This window comes from the organism of the source record quoted next, unplaced genomic scaffold (genome assembly GCF_019419815.1).
Source record: "Pyrus x bretschneideri cultivar Hongxiangsu unplaced genomic scaffold, Pyrus_bretschneideri_v1 Contig49, whole genome shotgun sequence".
NCBI classification, from domain to species: Eukaryota; Viridiplantae; Streptophyta; class Magnoliopsida; order Rosales; family Rosaceae; genus Pyrus; species Pyrus x bretschneideri.
In genome coordinates this window covers 3,046,006-3,066,751 of record NW_025999786.1, presented here as the reverse complement: position 1 = coordinate 3,066,751, position 20,746 = coordinate 3,046,006, and the positions used below count along the sequence as shown (strand labels likewise).

General features: G+C 37.5%; 1 protein-coding gene across 2 annotated transcripts; it reads left to right on the top strand.

The window, feature by feature from the left end:
- The first annotated feature begins 14,245 nt into the window (after nt 1-14,245).
- On the top strand, nt 14,246-19,428 carry LOC103941031 (pentatricopeptide repeat-containing protein At1g77360, mitochondrial). Of its 2 annotated transcripts, XM_009351217.3 has the most exons (4): nt 14,246-14,512; nt 15,295-16,889; nt 18,060-18,204; nt 19,099-19,428. In XM_009351217.3, the coding sequence occupies exon 2, from the start codon at nt 15,328-15,330 to the stop codon at nt 16,771-16,773; it is 1,446 nt and encodes a 481-aa protein (XP_009349492.1). In that variant the 5' UTR covers nt 14,246-14,512; nt 15,295-15,327; the 3' UTR covers nt 16,774-16,889; nt 18,060-18,204; nt 19,099-19,428. The 2 variants fall into 2 exon arrangements, with proteins under 2 accessions (XP_009349492.1, XP_048424725.1); XM_048568768.1 differs by lacking the exon at nt 19,099-19,428 and having other exon boundaries at nt 18,060-18,452.
- The last annotated feature ends 1,318 nt before the right edge of the window (nt 19,429-20,746 follow it).

The following is a 20,746-nucleotide window of genomic DNA, read 5'->3' as shown; positions in this document are numbered from 1 at the left end:
ACAGCACTAGAAAACTGGGGAAGTACAATTTATTTCTGATTTTTTTTTTAAATATTGAGAAAGATTATGCAAGATTAACTCTTCGACAATGGTTGTGTGCGAAGCACCTACACTCCTCCGAAATGGTGAGGACCATCACACCCAGAAATCTCCCGCCAGTCACTTCTCTTCAAGTTTAGTTTTTTCTTCCTCAAGGTCAGTGGTCTCTTCCATGTTCTGAACACTGGTGAGCAATTCTTCCGTCACTTGACCGGAATTCCACGCTGTCGGCTTGTTGTCGTGTGGACCACGGAAAATGACGACGGCATTGACACCGCACAAGGTGGTCAGCTCTCTCACTTTCTTCAGTAACCTTCTTTTCCTCTTTTGGAACATGATAATCCTGTCATTTTCTACCCATGCTACTTTCACTTTCTGCCTAAACATTGTTACTGCCTATATACACTTGTTTTTATAGGCTTAGGCTCTATATACTCTAAATTGTACCACTCAAGGTAATATATATAGCACAACAGAGATAAGACTCTTTCACAAATTTGGAAATTAAATCAACGCATTCAAGGGACATACCAATTTTTGTTTTAAATTTGTTTTTACTTCGATGAACGGGGGAAGGGGATTTGAACTTAGACCTGTTCCAAATACTACAAACAACTTTGGTCATTAAAATTGCTTGATTTATTTTGGTTTCAATCAACCGTGGGATGGGAGCCTCGGACCTCTTCCCTTAATGGAAAGAAAAATACGAACAACTTTCCAACTTGGACGGTAACTTTTTTGTTATATTCCCGTTTAACCAAAAAAAAAAAAAAACAGTTGAACTTAGACCTATTTTAACAATGTACAGATAAATACTACTAGCTTCTCGTAGCTTGCAGAATTTTACTACTTAGAAAGCATAATGTTTATACCTCATTTCATGGAATTTACACGTTGATATCAATTTTATAAAATGTGGGACAAGTTTATGCCACATCAACACGCAATGTCTAACAAGATTATGAAATTGACGGAGAGAATAAAATGGTATAATTCTAAAACCATATAGTGTAAAATGCAAAAGTTGAAACCTCGTGGCGGATTTTGCTAATGATTCTCAACCCTTGTGGTGTAAAATGCATTTAACTCTAAAAACTAACTGCATGTGGAGCAAAAAATAATTCAGAAAATCATGGAGTTGACATGTGGGCTTTTATCTGTAATTGACGAGAATGCCCTTATTCATTTGGTGAGGCCCACGTTCGCTCCACACCAGTTCAACCATCAAGAAGACCTAAGTTGCTGACTACAACTTTTTCAAACTCCACTGCTCATGACAAGGAGATAATACAAGGGAATTAAAGGTATACTTAATAACTAATTCCCATCTTTAATCTTTCCTCAGTGTAGATTTATTGTTTTAACTAAGGAAGCCTAGTCACATCATACCAAAGATAATCTTAGGATATTATTAATTAAATTTAATAATATCTACAAGGATTATCCTCAATACTATCATGGCACAAGTACAACTTAATCGATCTAATAACACACCTTGGTTAACAAGATGTCGTCACATGTTATGAAAACCCTACACATGTGACCATCCATGCTCCTATAAATACTCAATCCACACACTTCTCAAGTTAGTTGAAGTACAACTCAACCCTAATCTCACTCTCTTTTAAGATAAATTGACTTAGCGAATGTTCATTGGTCAAACCCCTTCTATCAGGTTGCATGGTTCTAGCGTCAACAAAATGTGTTTAATTTGTTTTGTAATAAGAATTTTGTCAAAGACATAATTAAAGCTACCACAAGTTTGGTGCTTTCATTGAGAGGTTGATTTAATTCTCAAAGAAGCTCTCACAATTCTTTTCTAAATTTCTACCTTTCTAGAGTTTTTCTAGCGCACCCAATCTTCAAATCCTTTAAATTTTTTATTCGTGCGCTCTAGACAAAGGAAGAATTGTTGGAAATTCCGAAATCACGGCAAACATTACTCCCTATGTATCAGGACATGAACTAAAGAACATAGCCAACGAAGCGGCCCCAACCCCATTTCGCCATCTACACGATAGGACACGAAAGATGGGTAGTTACCACCTTCGCTAGCCACCTTCGATGTCGTTGCAGTAACAACAACAGGTGCTACAACAACTGCCTTAGGCTCGCATGCCTAGGTTGAGCAAGCCAGACCACAAGAACAGCATCAGCAAGAGCTGCATCCCAAGACCAGGACCCTCCCACACTGGTCCAACCTAGTGAGCCCATGCCTCCTAAGCCCAAACCACGTGAGCTAGTTGGCTAATGAGTAGATTTTATATTATATATTTAACCCTATTCTTAGTATATTTTAGTTAATATTTTGGAAGAATTTTAATACTTTGAATTGTATTTCCAATATAGAACTTTTGAATTCCTCTGGAGCAAAACGTGGTCAAATTGACGAATTTTGGAGTAATTCCAGTTGGAAGACATTTGTGAGTCACTTGGCTTGATTGTATCAAAATATCAGATTTTTCCACCAAGAGATTATTTTCTGGCAATAAAATAAAGGAGCGATGTGCAGTGCTGAAATAGTGACGTTTTGGGCTTAAATTGCGTTTTTGGAGCCCAAGATGACTTCGGATAGGTTCATGGCCTTCTGAAGATGTGTGTAAAATGTCCTGATCTTCAAAACAAGCTATTATGGGCCGGATTTGGAGGATATCTGAGACTAAAACGTGGTTGTACAGTTACCTAACAGATTCTCCTATAGGACTTTATTTTCTAAACTATTTTATTATTATTTAGTTTCCTAATTGGAAGAAGAGACCTATGTTTTAGGGGTTGTGCGAGCATCTATACTACAACATTTTTATATTCTTGCAAGTATTTTAAATGTTTTTATCCCTACTTATTGAATTTTCTGATTTGAATTGTAATACATTTCATATCTAAGAAAGAATACATTTCATATCTAAGAAAGCCTTATGGGAAGGCATACTTATACACAATACAAAGAAAGCTTCGGATGCAACAGCACACATGCAGCAACCTCCCTGCTGTCCATGAGTCAGCAATCACATGCACACCCTTGCTGTCTTTCCTTTCCAGAGTCAGCAATAACATACACCCATGCTTGCCGTGTTGTATGCTTGCCGTGCTGTCTGTACATACACCTAGCTTCGGATGCAACAGCACACATGCAGCAATAATACAAAGTAAAATGACCTCCCTGCTGTCCATGAGTCAGCAATCACATGCACACCCTTGCTGTCTTTCCTTTCCAGAGTCAGCAATCACATACACCCATGCTTCTTCCAATACTCCTCCTCAAGCTGGATCAAAGGGATCAATTGATCCAAGCTTGGATAAAAGATGATGAAAATTAGTAAATGCCAGTCCTTTGGTGAAGATATCTGCTAGCTGGTCATGACTGCGAATGAAGTGTCTAGCAATTACCTTGGACTGCACTTGATTCCGAACATAATGACAATCAACTTCAATGTGTTTAGTTCGCTCATGAAAGACAGGATTTGATGCGATGTGCATTGCTGCTTGATTGTCACAGTGAAGGGACATAGGTTGCGGGTGAGGAAACCCTAGATCCGAGAGTAGAGTTTTGAGCCAAGTGAGTTCACATGTCGTTGATGCCATAGCACGATATTCTGCCTCTGCACTTGAGCGTGCAACCACACTTTGTTTCTTGCTCTTCCAGGTTACAAGATTACCCCCTACGAATGTGCAAAAACCAGTGATAGACCTGCGATCGAGAGAGTTCCCTGCCCAATCTGCATCTATATATCCCGAGATCTGAGTATGACCATTATTGCGCATGAGGATCCCTCTACCAATGGAACCCTTCAGATAGCGAAGCACACGGTGAACAATCTTCATGTGATCTGTGTTTGGAGCATGCATGAACTGACTAACAAGGCTCACAGCATATGATATATCAGGACGAGTGATAGTTAGGTAAATAAGCTTGCCAACCAATCTCTGATAATACTCTATATTAGGAATGAGATCACCATGAGACTGCAGCTTCAAGTTGTTATTCAAAGGTGTCCGAGTAGGTTTACAATCTGTCATGTTTGCCTCATAGAGAAGATCAATGATGTACTTGCGCTGATTTAGAAAACAGCCCTTGTGGGAATGTGCCACCTCGATTCCTAAGAAATATTTAAGAGTGCCGAGATCTTTGATAGCAAATTTGTGATTGAGATATTGTTTAAGAGCACTAATCTCAGAAACATTATCACCTGTAACAATTAGGTCATCGACATAAATAAGCACCACAAGTTTACCAGATTTGCCCGATCGCACAAATAGGGAGGAATCAGCATTGCTTCGAGAGAAACCAACTCCCTCTAGGACATGACTGAGCTTGGCATACCATGCTCGGTGACTTTGCTTGAGGCCATAAATGGCTTTATAAAGTCTGCACACCAGGTCTGGATTGTTTGATTGAGGATGACCCGGAGGGATTTTCATGAAAACTTCTTCTTCTAGTTCCCCATGTAAAAAGGCATTTTTAACATCCATTTGAAAGAGAGGCCATGTATTGTTAATGGCAACAGATAACAGCACCCTCACTGTATTCATCTTTGCCACAGGTGCAAAGGTCTCTTTGTAATCTACTCCATAAGTCTGAGTAAATCCACGAGCAACCAATCGAGCCTTGTGTCTTTCAATCGTGCCATCTGAATGGAACTTGATCTTGTACACCCAACGACTTCCTACAGCCTTCTTTCCTTTAGGAAGCTTCGTGATGGTCCAGGTGTTGTTTTCGTGAAGAGCTTGAAGCTCTTTTGCCATAGCAGCTCTCCATTCGCTATGTAATTTAGCTTCTTGAAAGCTTTGAGGTTCATAGGTCTCAGTAACTGTATTGAGGGATGCAGCAAATGAAGGCGACACTTTGCTGTAATTAATAACAGAAGTTAAGGGATACCTGACATTGTAAGTTACATAATCATTTAACTTGGATGAGAGTCTCCTTTCACGGGAAGGATTTCGACGAACTGTGGGAGGTTGAACCACTGGTAGTTGAGCAGTCTCTTGGTTGGAAGGACTTCTTGAGGGTTCACATAAGATAAGTTCATCAGGTGCCACTGGTGGTGTGTTCTGCAGGTTGTGAGACTGAGAATGGACCTCATTCAGTGTTTGGTCCCTTATGACACCTGTTGCGTCTTCTTTACATGGATATGGTATTGGAAACAAGTCAAGCATGTTCTCCCCCTCTTGAGAGTGGTCCAGAGGTTGAGTGAAGTAAGGCATTGGTTCCTCAAATCTTACATCTCTTGAAACAACCATTTTCCTAGTTGCGGGATTGTAACATTTGTAACCCTTTTGAGTGGAAGAGTAGCCCAAGAAAACACATTTGGCAGCTCGTGGTTCTAGCTTGTCACGTTTTTGTGCTTGAATGTGAACAAAGCATGTACATCCGAACACTCATAAGTGTGACAAATCGATTTGTCTGCCTTTTAGGATCTCATAGGGTGATTTAAAATTCAAAACCTTACTGGGCAATCTATTGATAAGATATGCAGTAGTGAGAACACCTTGAGACCATAATTTTTTCGGCACATTCGAGTGAAACATCAGGGCCCTAGTTTTTTCAAGTAGGTCTCTATTCTTCCTTTCTGCTACCCCATTTTGTTGGGGTGTTCCAACACAACTGGTTTGATGTAGTATGCCATGTGTGCTTAGATAATGAGACATATTATGGGACATATATTCGGAGCCATTATCTGATCGTAAGACATGAATATTTGAAGCAAATTGAGTGTTTACAAGTCTATGAAAATCTTGAAAAACTTCCAACACTTCATTTTTAAATTTCAAAAGATATAACCAAGTTATCCTTGTGAAGTCATCCACAAAGGTTACAAAGTATTTGTATCCGTCAAAAGACTCTAGAACTGGTCCCCAAACATCGGAATGCACGATTTCAAAAGGATTACTAGCCCTAGATAGAGAGGAGGTGAAAGGTAATCTAGTGAATTTAGAAAAATGACACACATCACAAGAACTTGTAACCTTGCACAGGTTTGGAAACAAAAATGATAGGACTTTATCAGAAGGATGTGCAAGGCGTCGGTGCCAAAGTTGTTGTTCCTGAATCAGGCTTGAGGTGACTTGAAAAGCCTTGGGAGTTTGAACATGCTGGAAAAGATAGTAAAGGCCGTTTAGAAAAAAACCTTCACCAATCATCTTCTTGGTGGTGATATCCTGAAAAATCACAGTTTTTTTAGAGAAGATGGCAGTACAGTTTAGTGAGTTTGTGATTTTTCCAACAGATAAAAGCTGAAAAGGGAATGAAGGAACATATAGGGCCTCAGACTCGACATTACTAGAGATCAAATGTATTTTTCCTTTCCCTACAACCATGGCACCCTTGCCATTAGCAACTGACACTTGGGATGGACGTGAAAGTTTTTTAAAATCATACAGATTTGTGGACTTGTTGGTCAAATGATCAGTGGCTCCTGAATCTATAATCCAATAATCATGCATATTACCTATTTTAAGAGCAGTTGAGAAGGATCGTAAGATACCTGGAATATCTTGTTGTGTCACGCCTTCTTTCCCAGCCAAAAAACCAGCAAACTGCCCAAGTAGAGCAGCTGGTTTGTTGTCAACATGACTGGTTGATCCTTCATTCTCCCCACCACCTTGTTTCTTGTGAAGGAAGGCAGCAAATTCATTTATCAGCATGGCCGGATTAGAGGTGAACATCTGTGCTTCCTCGGAATGAGAGGTCATGGTATGATTTGCCTTCGGTGATGAGTTGTGTGCTCCTCTAATGAAGCTCTTGTTGCTGTCCCTCGAATGCTTGGGCCTTAGTTCAGGATGGAGAATCCAGCAATGATCTCGTGTATGTCCACCATTATCACAATAGCTACACTTCACAGTGAGTTTCTTTCCTTTATATCTCCTATCTTCACTAGCCTTGTGATTTGAGAAATATACCTTAGATTCTGGTATATTTGACTTTAATTCCACAGTCATGATTTTTCTGCGAGTTTCTTCCCTTTGGATAGTGGCACACACACTTGAGAATGAAGGAAGTTCAGGATTCATGAGAACATGACTCCTGAGATCTTCGTATTCAGAGCTCAAACTTGCTAGAAGCTGAAAGATTTTATCTTCCTCAGCTCTCTTGATCAACACGGCAGCGTCAATGATGTGTGGCCGATAAACATTCAACTCATTCCACATGGTTGTCAACTTGCCAAGATGATGCACAAACGAGTTCCCTTCATGTTGTAGACTAGCAATATCCTTCTTTAGCTGGAACACTCGAGCTGCGTTATTCTGATTTCCATACATCTCTTTGAGATTTTTCCAGAGAACGTATGAAGATTCCGCATAACTGAAGATTTCTGCAATCTTTCGATCCATAGAGTTGAGCAGCCATGACATGACCAGCTGGTCCTTGCACAGCCAATTATTGTAATCGGATGAGGACACATCAAGTGCTAGAATCGCTCCATTAACATAACCAAGCTTCAATCGTCCTCCTAACGCAAGAGAGACAGCTCTCCCACGGGAGATAGTTGAACTCATTTAGTAGGACCGAACTGAGGCGTTGATTTGGATTGATATCAACGTCTAGATGAGATGAAGAAGACGCAACATGCGAGTTTATTTCTTCGTCATGCACGGAGCTCTCTTCAGCCATGATGGATAAGAAAGGGAAACAGGAAGACGATACTCAGAAGCAGGTCGATAGAGATCACTGCTCTGATACCATATTGAATTTTCTTATTTGAATTGTAATACATTTCATATCTAAGAAAGAATACATTTCATATCTAAGAAAGCCTTATGGGAAGGCATACTTATACACAATACAAAGAAAGCTTCGGATGCAACAGCACACATGCAGCAACCTCCCTGCTGTCCATGAGTCAGCAATCACATGCACACCCTTGCTGTCTTTCCTTTCCAGAGTCAGCAATAACATACACCCATGCTTGCCGTGCTGTCTGTACATACACCTAGCTTCGGATGCAACAGCACACATGCAGCAATAATACAAAGTAAAATGACATGCACACCCTTGCTGTCTTTCCTTTCCAGAGTCAGCAATCACATACACCCATGCTTCTTCCAATACTACTTTTGTAGGTAGTAAAAATCATATCATAGGCCTCGCAGTTAAGCCCGCGGCCAAGCCTTGACCTGCGCCCTCGCACCGATATCCGACTCGGCCAAGTCTCCAAACTGATCTTAGACATATTCATCCAAACCGACTTGATGCCCATACCGAGTATGATGATGTGATGGGTGATATAAAGAAATTTTGCACTATCTTTACTCCTCTACTTAAACAGACTCACAAGTTGTTGGTAAGGAATTTTGTTTGGAAGCTTTAATGCTCGAGCTTGAGGTTTTCCCTGTTAGGATGCCATGTGTCGGCAGCATATTAATAGTATATGTTGTATAAATAGGCAAGCAACTTAGAGAGAAAAAGAGTAGTTGATGTTGTAATAGTCGTAATAGTCTTCTCTGTAATACAAGTTCATGTGCAATTGAGAAAGAAGTGGAGTTGGGTTCTAACATTCCTCAACTGTGGTGCTTGACCTACTCCATTGCATTGCGTAGTAATACAAGCACCACACAAATAAAACTGACAAACTTGGAGATTAAGGCTTGCATAAAGCAATCTAAAGACAAAAATTTATGTGCAATTGTTAGAAAATATGTATTGAAAGATTATGGGTTGTAAGACGTATATGCAGTATACGTAAAACAGTGAAGAGAAAAAGAAAAAAAATCACCAAACAAGTTGGAGATCTTCAAATCATTGTACATGATGATCGTTATGAAAGTATGACCTTTCGTTGTATTCCATGGTAGCGTAAATGAAAGATTGCCACTTTCTTAAGTACTAATGATTGACAGAAGATATCTAATTGTGAGACTTCATATATATATATATATATATATATATATATATATTTTTTTTTTTTTTTTTTTTTTTTTATTTTGATGAAGATAAAAGTAAAAATAGAATGGATATTTTTGGATTTTGATTCATGCCTTTTGGATGGAATGATTTGATTCAAACAAAGGAGGTGTCTCAACATCTTTTTTGGCGTCCTTGAAAATTTGACACTTCACTCCATAAGAGGTACGTGTAGAATTGTCCATGAATTGTTAATTGACTTGGCATGCATATACATAGGCCACGAGAATCATGCATTATAATCTAGGATTATAAAGTTATAATTTATGCATTAATCTAGAACAAGTCTGATTCTAGGATACATGCATGTATTTTTGTGAAATACATGTCAATCAGTTATACATATATGCAGTTTAATTTAAATAACGAATTATCGGTGTTTCCAATTCCTTCTTCTGGAAAGAGAGACATCGCTATTAAAATGTGGATAAGAACCTATGGTTTTCTAAATTAGTTTACTATCTGTATGATCTATAAATGAGAAGTTCCTATAAATATTTATATGCGAGACATATTTGCGTTGATGAAGGACCTTAGAAACTGCTCAGGGTTCTTGATGGGTTTGCAAGTTGCTTGCCAAGATCAAAACCTGGGAATTGCTTAGGTGTTTTGGACAAGAATTCCATGCCAAACAATTACCAATAGTAGTTGGCAAAATGAAGAGACATGAACAAATTAAAGCAACTACAATATTGTTTGAAGCGGTGTTTTGATTTAGTGTTCCATTTGCACAAAATGAATATAATTAATGTTGTCATCTAAATGATGCTATTACAAGAAGATAATATTGTCTATCAGAGATTTGTGTTACACTAAAAAGAAACAATTTCAGGCTGTTAATTGGTACTAGCAAAGAAGGCAATTAATTACTATTATGACAAGCATCATACAGAATCTTGCGCGCAGTGACCGTGTTAGCCATGGATGAAGCCAATTGCCAATTCATTTGAAAAGAATAAGACACTGAGAGTGTGGGGGTCTTCTACATGTCTTTTGTACATTTGCAGAAGACGCGACGTTGCTTATTTGGTAAGCAAGGACTACCAATGAGTTTGTTATATCATGGTTGTTCATGGTGAGAACACATTTGTGATAACAATACACAATACCATATTCAAATCATGGAGCTTGAACTCATTATGGATGAGTTATTTTCGTCTTATTAAAATGACGACTGAATTAATAAATAGAGGAGGCTAAGGTCCAAAGAAGTGCTTTAACAACCTTAAAGCAATCACAATTATGAGAGAATTGTGGGGTTGCTTAAATATCATTAAGATATAATGATATTTACTTAATAAGAAAGAATAAAAGAATTTGCCACCTAAACATGATAATATACAATTTTAAGGTGCTGAAAGCTTTAGAGATCTTTCTTTAAATACCTTAAATATGGGGGAAGTCTACTTCCTAGTGTTAGTAAATTACTTACAAAAGCCCCAACATATATATACTTTTGAGGACTTGAAATTGAGAAACAACTTCTCTCATATGAAGTATAATTTCATTAGATAGATTGTGCACGCCAATAAGAAAAATGGAGTTTTAACCAAAAACTTCCGGTACTATTCACTTTTAACAAAAATGACATTTTTACTCTAAAAAGTCAATCCTAGTACTATTCACTTACAACACATTTTTATCATTTTGATTAAAACTCAAAGTTTTCAAACCTTTTTCATTAGTTTTCCTTTAAAAATAGTCAATCTAGTAGTGGATCCAATTATTAAAGGTTAGACTAGAGAGTAAGTTGATCATCCAGGGGAATGAGGCTAAAGCCAACATAACTAATGAATCAGCCGAGCGGAAACCTAACTTAGTTTATTGGAGATCTCATGGTCTAAGTTCAATAGGCAAACTGGTTGGGCATGGTTCAAAGAAGTTAACACACTATATACCTCATTCGTATAATGGAAGAAGTGTGTTGTCTGCAGAAGTTTAAAGGTTTTAAATTTATACTTAATGACAGTGATATCTTATAAATAAGAGGAATATAGCAAACTATTCTTAATCAGTGGTCACCTATGTGAGAGTAGAAGTGGGTCGCTTCTATGAGAATGAGATGGCTAAATTCTCTAAAGCTCTCATGAATCCAAGATTTGTTTAGGACCAAAATGAACACAACCGTATGAACCGTAATATATTAGGATTAGTGATGTGTGTTGCCCATTGTCTTAATTTACTGCTACGGTGAAAAGTTCAAGATTTTCCACATCCACTACGTCACCAAGTAAACCTGATAAGAATTCACTAGGGTAGGTTCAAGTTCAAAAGACACATATCCCGATGCATCTCTTGTCCACCTGTACTCTCAAATTCTTCCTTATTTTTCATTCATGTGGGAGGTAGTTGGACATTATATATTATAATATAAAATATTGTAATATATAATTTTAATAATTGAATGAAAAATAGTATTAACCATATTTCTTAGAAAAGTTATGGTATTTAGGTGCATTCCCTTGTCAAATGATGTATACTTATAGATGAAAAGTTACATCTATTTAACAAGAAGTACTTAGGTGCTATATAAACTCATGAAACCATCATCATTAAGATAGAAAATTAGAGTTAATTTTTACTCTTGAGAAATAGGGTTTCCCCACTTTGTTTCTCTCATGTTTTGAGTGTCAAATTCCAAATCGTGTCTTGAGACTACGGAATATATAAAGTTCGCCAGAGTTTGAAGATTGAAGTCCTTTGACTTCATATTATAGATTGTTGAATCCTGGGAAATAGACGCCTACCGAACTACAAACATAAGAGTAGGGGCAAAATTCTATCTTTAGGACATTGCATTTCTGCAAGCATCAATCTCTAAGTTTGTCAGTTTTTCTAACTTTATCTCTAGTAGTTTATATTAATCTTGTAGACTATTTATGTTGTGATTTTCTTTATGATTATTATCATTAGAATTCTTGTGTTATTTTCATATTTTCTAATAATGCTCCAACAGACTTGCGATTCAGTTGCATTGCTTGCCATTTCCCTCCCATGAATCTCCCTTTGACCTAACCCTTCGACTTGAAACATGAAAACATCAGTAGGCTGACAATTGTAGAGAATATGATCGAATGCTAATGTTGAATTGTTGTTTTTGTTTCATTTTTTCAGGCCTCATACGACAACCGAACTATAGAAGAGAATCTCGATGATGTTGGATTTACATCTCCCTCCCTCTGTTTTTTTCGTTTTCTTTCTCTCCCAAGCTTGTTATTCTTTGATCATTTTTGTTCCAGTTTATCTGAGGAATAGACACCAAGAATTTAAGTTAGGGATCAATAATGAGAAAATGGTGGAGACACAAAGGTCTAAGTGATATTGCAACTTCTTATTTGACGTGAATAAATAAGATTCAGAAAGTGCCCAAATATGAATAAATGAAAAACTATTATATCATTATCCAAAAAAAAAAAACGATTATATCAGTTTGAATCTCTTTTTTGAGTACTATCGTTTGGAGAAGGGGATTTCTTCAACTAGATGGGGAAGTTGAGCATCACACGACTTGGGCACTATATCAATATGAATCTTATAAATTGGGATAAGAAGTTTGGCACTGGTACTAGTATTTAAAGAGGAAAAGAAAGATGATGCATTGTGAATGTCATAAGCTTATAACCACCATTAAGACAAAAAATTGTGGACTAGAAGCCACAAGGCATCAAGAACTCACAAGCTATACACAGTGGGGAGTTTATTGTGCGAGGAAATTCGATAAAAATAAGAGTTCACATGTTTCGGGCTAAACTATCGCCTAGCTTACAACTCGGCCAACTCTTGAGCAACCGGACATGAAACCTTTGTCAATTCAACTTGGGACGTCAGGTTTTAACTGTCACAGTATTGAATGGTGTTTGGGACATTAGCTATGAAGTACGTATTGAATGGTGTTTGGGACATCAGCTATGAAGTACGTAGTCGCGTTAACAAGTCACAACGTGACATGGACTACCTAGCCACTCCATCAGGGCCCGTCTGAGACCGGCCGAGACACTTCCTATTTCAGTTGAAATGGAACTTGACATGTTTTGGTATGGACATTGTGCGCATTTGGCATATTTGCGGTGCTATCATGACATGTCATAAGAATGTTTGAACGCATTGTGACATGTCATTGACGAGGTGCATAGGCAGTCTTATATAGCCTCGCCTATTGTCGACATAAAGCAAAGCTTGGATGCTTTTTGACATGTCATAACGCAACTCATCAGCCGTACTAATATGGTTTGATGTCAACAGTAGGCGAGGCTCTAGTGGTGACAACCTACCCCACGGATACCTTAGGGCAGCGGCAGAAGCATCAACGATAATCAACTCTTCACATTGCAAACAAAGAAGGATATTGGAGGAGGGGAACAATTTCCTCTAATTTTCTCTTTCTTGTTTGAAAAATAATTGTTCTCTAAGTTTGTTTAATCATATATTTAAGTTAGAGTTAAATAATTTTGAAAGGCAGTTGGACTCTATCTCCCAAAAGAATTTCACTACAAATCAAAGCGTAGAATCTAATACAGTCAAGGAAATAACTTTTGGCTACACCACTAACTTAGGATTCTTATATTTCATGCACCTTATAAGCGTGGTACAAGTGTTGAGCATTTGTGGAACAAAAAATAATTCTAAAAATGCTAACATGTACATTTTTGTTTGCAATTGACAAGAGTGCCCTTATTCAATTGGTGAGGCCCGCATTCCCCGTACATGTGTCAACCATCAAGAAAACTTGAGTTGCTGACTACACCTTCTTCAAGTTTTTTTGCTCAAGGCAAGGAGACAAGGCAATGAAATTAAATGTACAATTACTAACTAATTTCTATCTTTAAACTTTTCTATTATTTGAAATCTCATTCCTTTAAACAAAAAAAAAACCCTAATGAGATGCTACCAAAAGCCTAATAAGGATAATGCTAGAGAGACTAATAATATCATACCAAATATTTTCCAAAATAATTCTTAAAAATCATGTCACTTAGTAATACGGTCGAGTGATATTCCTATTCACTTATAAATGAGAGGTCTTAGGTTCGATTCTCGTCAAATGCGAGTTTGAACCATATCATTATTAGCTCATTGTGAGGCCAAACCTACCCCATCTTCTAGTGAAGATAATATCATTTGTTAAAAAAACAAAAAAATCTTAAAATATTATAATATTAATTTTGATACCAACAAGGATTCTCCATGATAATTCTATGAAGGATTGTCCAAGATAAATTAAGACGAAAGTGATATTTTTACACCTATTTTTTTTTTTTACATGCCTTTGTTAATTTTTTTGTTATTAAATTTCTTTAATTTGTTGACAGACAAAATTGAAAGGGGGTGTGAGAAAGTGAAAATGGGTGTGGATATGACCTATCCAAGATAGTCCGTTTCTGGGGAATTCGAGGATTATTTTGGGCTCCCTGGCCTACGCACCACTGTCCAGACCTCTCTTCCTCTGTCCCTCCAGTTCTCGACAGCTCCGTGAAGACCAAGGCTAACCCTAAGCCGAGGGAGGACGACGTCGAGCTCGAATAAGGAGAGATGGTCGCCGATCTACACCTTCCCTACCCGCGAGGAGTTCTGGAGGTTAATTCCCTTTCGTTTCCTCTATTTTTTTGGGTTTAATTTTGTTTGGTTGGTAGGAGAACTAAGAAAAGATGGAATTTTTTGCGTTTGTTATGTGCTTGCTGTAGTTTGTGATAAAACAAATTTGGCAATTTTTGGTAAAGGAAATAGATTTTGGTTTCGTACCAATTGCAAATTGGAAACTAGGGATTTTCGTTAAAGTTCGATATTTTGGTCTCTATTTCTACATACATGTGTTAATTTAACACCCAACATTGAATACTTGCTAGAAGGGGTTTCCTTAGATCTTTGGGATGCTTTGATATGTATCAGTGTGGATGTTTGCGGTCCAAGTAATGTTATTTAAGCAAGCATGGTAGTATTTCTGTTATGGAATTTGGCTGTCAATGAATAGAATTGGTTGGTGGGTATTGGTATGAGTACGTTTGCTTCACCTCTCTCTCTCTAGAATTTCTGTATCCTTTGGTTAATTTATTGGAAGATGTTAGAACACATCGAATTGCAGGAAATTTCAAAAAGTCTTATTATTTTTCTTAATTTATTTTCAATCTTCAAAAATTAAATTTGTTGGTCCTAATTTGTTAATGTATTCCCACTATTTGATGGGAATTGTTATTAGCACTCCAAAAATCTCATTTTGCACTCCAAATTTTCTATACTTAAAAAGAATAAAGACACTTATAGGAGTGTAGAATGAGATTTTTGGAGTGCTAATAGCAATTCCCTATTTGATTAGTTAAATGATGTTTGATTTCACTAACTTTAGATTTCAAATGATCCAGGTGACTTGATTTTTCAATCGGATTCCCAAAAACATGGCCATAAAATTGCAAAAATGTGGGGAAAGATTAGGTTTTGGGTTGATGAAATTGACCCGGAATTACTGTTCAACAGAACCCATGAGGCAATTTTCCGACCCAACAAAAAGAATTTGCAAAATCATGATGTCCTGCCCAACACTTGCTCTTGATACCGCCCTTGACCAAACCGGGATTCGAATTTCACCCAAAATGGTAGAGGAAGTTCTCATGAGATTCAACAATGCCGGTATGGTTGCATACCGGTTCTTTGAGTGGGCGGCAAAGCAGCGAAATTATTCACATAGTGTTAAGGCCTACCATGCTATGATTGAATCTTTGGCCAAGATCAGGCAGTACCAGATCATGTGGGATCTTGTGAACTCGATGAGGGCGAAGAGGATTCAGAATATGGAGACGTTTGGAATCATTATGAGGAAGTATGCCAGGGCACAGAAGGTTGAGGAAGCGCTTTATACATTTAATGTTATGGAGAAGTATGATTGTGCTCCGAATTTAGCAGCGTTCAATGGCCTGCTGAGTGCTCTGTGTAAGTCCAAGAATGTTAGGAAGGCTCAGGAGGTTTTTGATAAAATGAAGGATCGGTTTGAGCCAGACTCAAAGACCTATAGTATATTGATCGGCGGATGGGGGAAGGATCCGAATTTGCCTAAAGCGAGGGAGGTGTTCAGAGAAATGATTGATGCGGGTTGCAATCCTGATATAGTGACTTATGGTATCATGGTTGATGTTCTTTGCAAGGCAGGGAGGGTGGATGAAGCTATTGATATAGTTCGGGGCATGGATGATGGTGGTTGTACACCGACGTCTTTTATTTATAGTGTTTTGGTGCATACGTATGGGGTTGAAAACAGGATTGAAGATGCTGTTGCTGCATTCTTGGAGATGGAAAGGAATGGAATAAGGGCTGATGTGGTTGTGTACAATGCCTTGATCGGCGCTTTTTGTAAGGCTAACAAGTTCAAGAACGTCTATAGGGTCTTAAACGATATGAATTCCAAAGGTGTTACTCCCAATTCGAGGACTTGCAATATCATTTTAAATAGTTTGATTGACCGTGAAGAAACTGAGGAGGCATTTAGTGTCTTCCGCAAAATGATCAAAGTATGTGAGCCAGATGCAGATACGTATACAATGATGATAAAGATGTTTTGTGAGAGAGATGAGTTGAAGATGGCTCATAAAGTCTGGAAGTACATGAAGTTGAAGCAGTTTGTCCCAAGCATGCACACATATTCAGTCCTTATAAATGGATTTTGTGAGAAGGGAAACGCTTCAAAGGCTTGTGTCTTACTGGAAGAGATGATAGAGAAGGGGATTCGGCCAGCAGGTGTGACTTTTGGGAGATTAAGGCAGTTGCTGATAAAAGAAGGAAGAGAAGATGTACTCAAATTTTTAAACGAAAAAGTTAATCTTCTTGTCAAGGAGCCTTTATTCGATTGAAGACTCAACACCATCAACTAAGAAAACTTGGACTGTTTGGTATTCTTAGTCCAACAGAATGAGTCCTGGAGTACAAGTCCTATTGTTACTGCAGAAAGAAAAATCAACTTTTGCAGGTGAGGTTCTTTCTCTTTTCCTTTTACACCAAAGTGTTGGTGAATTTTCATGTTGCAAATGTTTGTTGTTTGTTGTTGAGAAACTATGGTCTTAGGTTTTCACGCAATTTCACAATTGTAAGATAATTAAAACATCATTACAGACAACACATGCTTGTCTGGAAAATTTTATTTGACAACATGCAAACAGTAAAACTACAAGAATTTGTACCTTCCACACACCTTATGTTAATTTCTGTCATTTGATCTTCTACAATTCATTTGTTTTGATGGCCAGAAATTGAGAGGGGTGTGTTAGAGGTAAAAAGGGGTGTGTGGATGGCACCACCCTTTATATATATGGAACACTAGCTTATGTAATTCGTGAATAAACAGTGATGCACTGAAAACAGATGATTTCAAGCTCGATTGTTTGTTTCTAAACGAGTCAGATAAAATACTAACCATATTCTCGATAAGTCTGTATTCAGTTTCTGTGGATTGTAATTGGGAGCCTTTTCAATCATTTTTGCTGTACTAGTCATCAAATACTAACCATATTCTCGATAAGCCTATGTTCAGTCTCTGGATTGTAATTAGGAGCCTTTTCTATCATTTTTGCTGGACTAGTTGCCGACATCATCAACACAACCATCCTCTCTCTCTCTCTCTCTCTCTCTCTCTCTCTCTCTCTCTCTCTAGTTATTTCTATAGATATCTTTTCTCGGAGAAATTTTTATTGAATTTTTAGTTGTTTTTGTTCGATAGTGATTGCTAATAATGTATTTTTTTTCTGTTGTATTGTTTTCAATTTATCTTTCTCTCACACGCACATATACGTGCATATATATGATGTGTATGCATTTACTTATTACATTCACCATCTAATGTTCAGATATGCAACCAAATAGAATTTGACCCTAAATGTGATTCAAATTTGCGCAATCAGTTCGAGCCTTGCATATTCATTTGGGTCTCAGCTTTCGTTACATTCATTGTTATGCTATTTTTTTTCGACTGATTGGCTATCCTACTTTATTTCTTAAATGTTTTTTCATGAACACCTCTATTTTTCTTTACTGGGTGTTTGGCATTTGATGTCAAATTGGTCTGATGATGGTATGTTATGTATTTGTGGCCAGTTGTTTAGAGTGCCATAGTTCTGAGTGTAATATTTTTTTTCATTTGCAGTGGATGTGTGGTGTTCATTGCTACGTGGTTGTGGGGAGTAATGATTTAAGCACCGGGCTCTGAGATGTTGATGGAAATGCATTCTTGAAGCTATATATTACCACAGCTGTAATCCTAGATTTCGTACAATTATATTGTGCTTCAGGTACATTTCATGTTTTTATTATCTTTATTCATTGAAATAATCTTCATCATAATGCAAATGTGTAGTCAAGTTATTTTTCAAGATGTGAGCATCTGAGACTTTGAATTAGCGATGGTGTGCTAAGGATGAGATCTGCTCTGTCTTTTGTGTGTGCTTCTTTCTTAGATTTTTCTTTTTCTGGGATTTACCATGTTTTCTAATCTAGCTTATTTGCCTAATGATGGAAAACTCAATTTTGTAGTGGTTCAGTGGATTATTGTTAGATGTTTTACGCATATAATGATACAATCCATTGCTCTCTAAGGTGCCCTTGCAATGCTAATTCAATAATCATTGTGAGACCTCAGTCAACTGAAAATAGTTACGTTGTCAGTGATGTGGTTATCTTTACAATGACAATCTCAGAGTATTTGCGGGTTTGTTTTTCTTTTCACTTGGTTTGTGCAACAAGTGGGAAATTATTTAGTGGTTCTTCTTGCATATATGCCGTAGTACAGCCTTTCGCATTTTGCCCAATGATTCAGAATCATGTTCTTGGGCGTTCTTTTGATTTTCATTATGAGCATCTTCACTTCCTATAATTCTACCGTTAAGAGTAGCCATCTGCTCTTTATGGTGGTGGTATTTGTTGTTGTTGCTGCTGCTGTCATTCAGGATGTGCCTGTAAATGAAAATGAAAGCTCAGCATTCTTGAATTTGGATTCAGGATATAATAAGATCTGAGGACTATTTTTTGTTTACTTTTACTACCCAAGCGGTGTTGTGTAAATGACTGTTTATTAGTTTTCATGCTTGAGGTATGTTGTCAAATGGTGCATCTCTTTCTTATCAGTATTGTATATATAAACAAATATTTTGTCTCCCTTAATTTTCCTTCGGCCATAATATTGATAGGCGCACAAGGGAAAGGTTGCTCCTTTGTGACCAATGGTCATGGGTCATGGAAACAGCCTCTTTGCAAACTAAGGGTAATCCTGCGTACAACAGATGTTCTCGCAAAGTGGGAAGCCTTGTTTGCTTGGGTATGATTTGTGAGAGTAATCAGTATTTTTTTCGAGATAGAATGTAATCAGTAATGTTGTGCTTTATCTCATTGTTTGCTTCTTTTGTACAATACGATGATTTCTCTACCTGCTACGGGTGTCGTTGTGGTCTGAGGGCTCAAAACATCATTTTTGTTTTGTACTGGTTGACTTTATCGTTTGAGTGATTGCCTCGTTCGTTTGTTGTTTTGAGACGAAAAGTAAAGAAGCTCACCTGCAAAAGTTGATTTTTCTTTCTCTAATTAGCAAGCAGTACCAATGGCACTAGAACTCCACAAACTGCTTCAACTTCATCCACTTCCAGACTTAAAGTGTTATCTTCAGCTCCTCTCTCACACAAAACATCTTTATCATCGTTGTATGCATATCTGCAGCTGGGTCACATACTTTGACGATTTTAAGAAAGACACAAAATGCCTCCTCGGTTTCTTATAGTACTCGTTGATACGAATACATGGTGCAAGCGGAACAAAATTTGGAGTTCAAATGAAATTCCTAGGGAAATTTAAAGACTTTAGGTTCTAAGACCTACTCCAAACCTAAGACTCAAATTTTAGGTTTTAAGCTTTCTCAAACTTACTCCAACCCTTAGGCCAAATATGAGTTTTAACTTATAACTCATTTTCACAAATTCAACTCATCTAATGGACTGGTTCATCATATATATGTATTTTTTTTATATATTTATAAATTCACATCTTTAAATCCTTACCTTTTTGCATTGGTAATGGACGAGTTAACGGGACATGTTCAAGATGATATTCCTTAGTGCATGCTTTTCGCAAACGATATAGTGTTGATAGATGAAACTTAGGAATGAGTAAATGCGAAGCTTAATCTTTGAAGAGAAGTCTTGGAATCTAAAGGTCTTTGCCTAAGTCGGTCAAAGACAAATCTTCGCCTAAGTCGGTCAAAGACAGAGTATACAGAGTGCAAGTTCAGTGCAAACAGAGGCTCAAATGAGTTAGGGGTGAGGATTGAAGATCAGGAAGTACCAAAGAGCGAACGCTTTCACTACCTAAGATCTATCTTGCAAAAGAACGGAGAATTAGATAGAAACCTCAATCATAGAATACAAGCTAGATGGATGAAGTGGGAGAGTGTATCTGGCGTGTTGTGTGACCATCATATGCCACTGAAGCTCAAGGTAAAATTTTATAGGATGGCAATAAGGCCAGCAATGCTTTATGGCACGAGATATTGAGCGGTGAAGTATCAACACGTACATAAAATGGGTGTAACGAAGATGACAATGCTTCGTTGGATGCGTGGGCACACGAGAAATGATAAGATTAGGAATGAGGATATTTGAGGTAAAGTAGCAGTAGTCGAAATTAAAGGAAAGATGAGAGAAAATCACTTATGATGGTTTAGACATGTGAAACGAAGGCCTATTGACGCTCTGGTTAGAAGATGCAATTATGGGATAGAGGTTCAAAGCCGAAGAGGTAGATGAAGACCTAGGAAGACTTTGGAGGGGACTCTAAGAAAAGATTTAG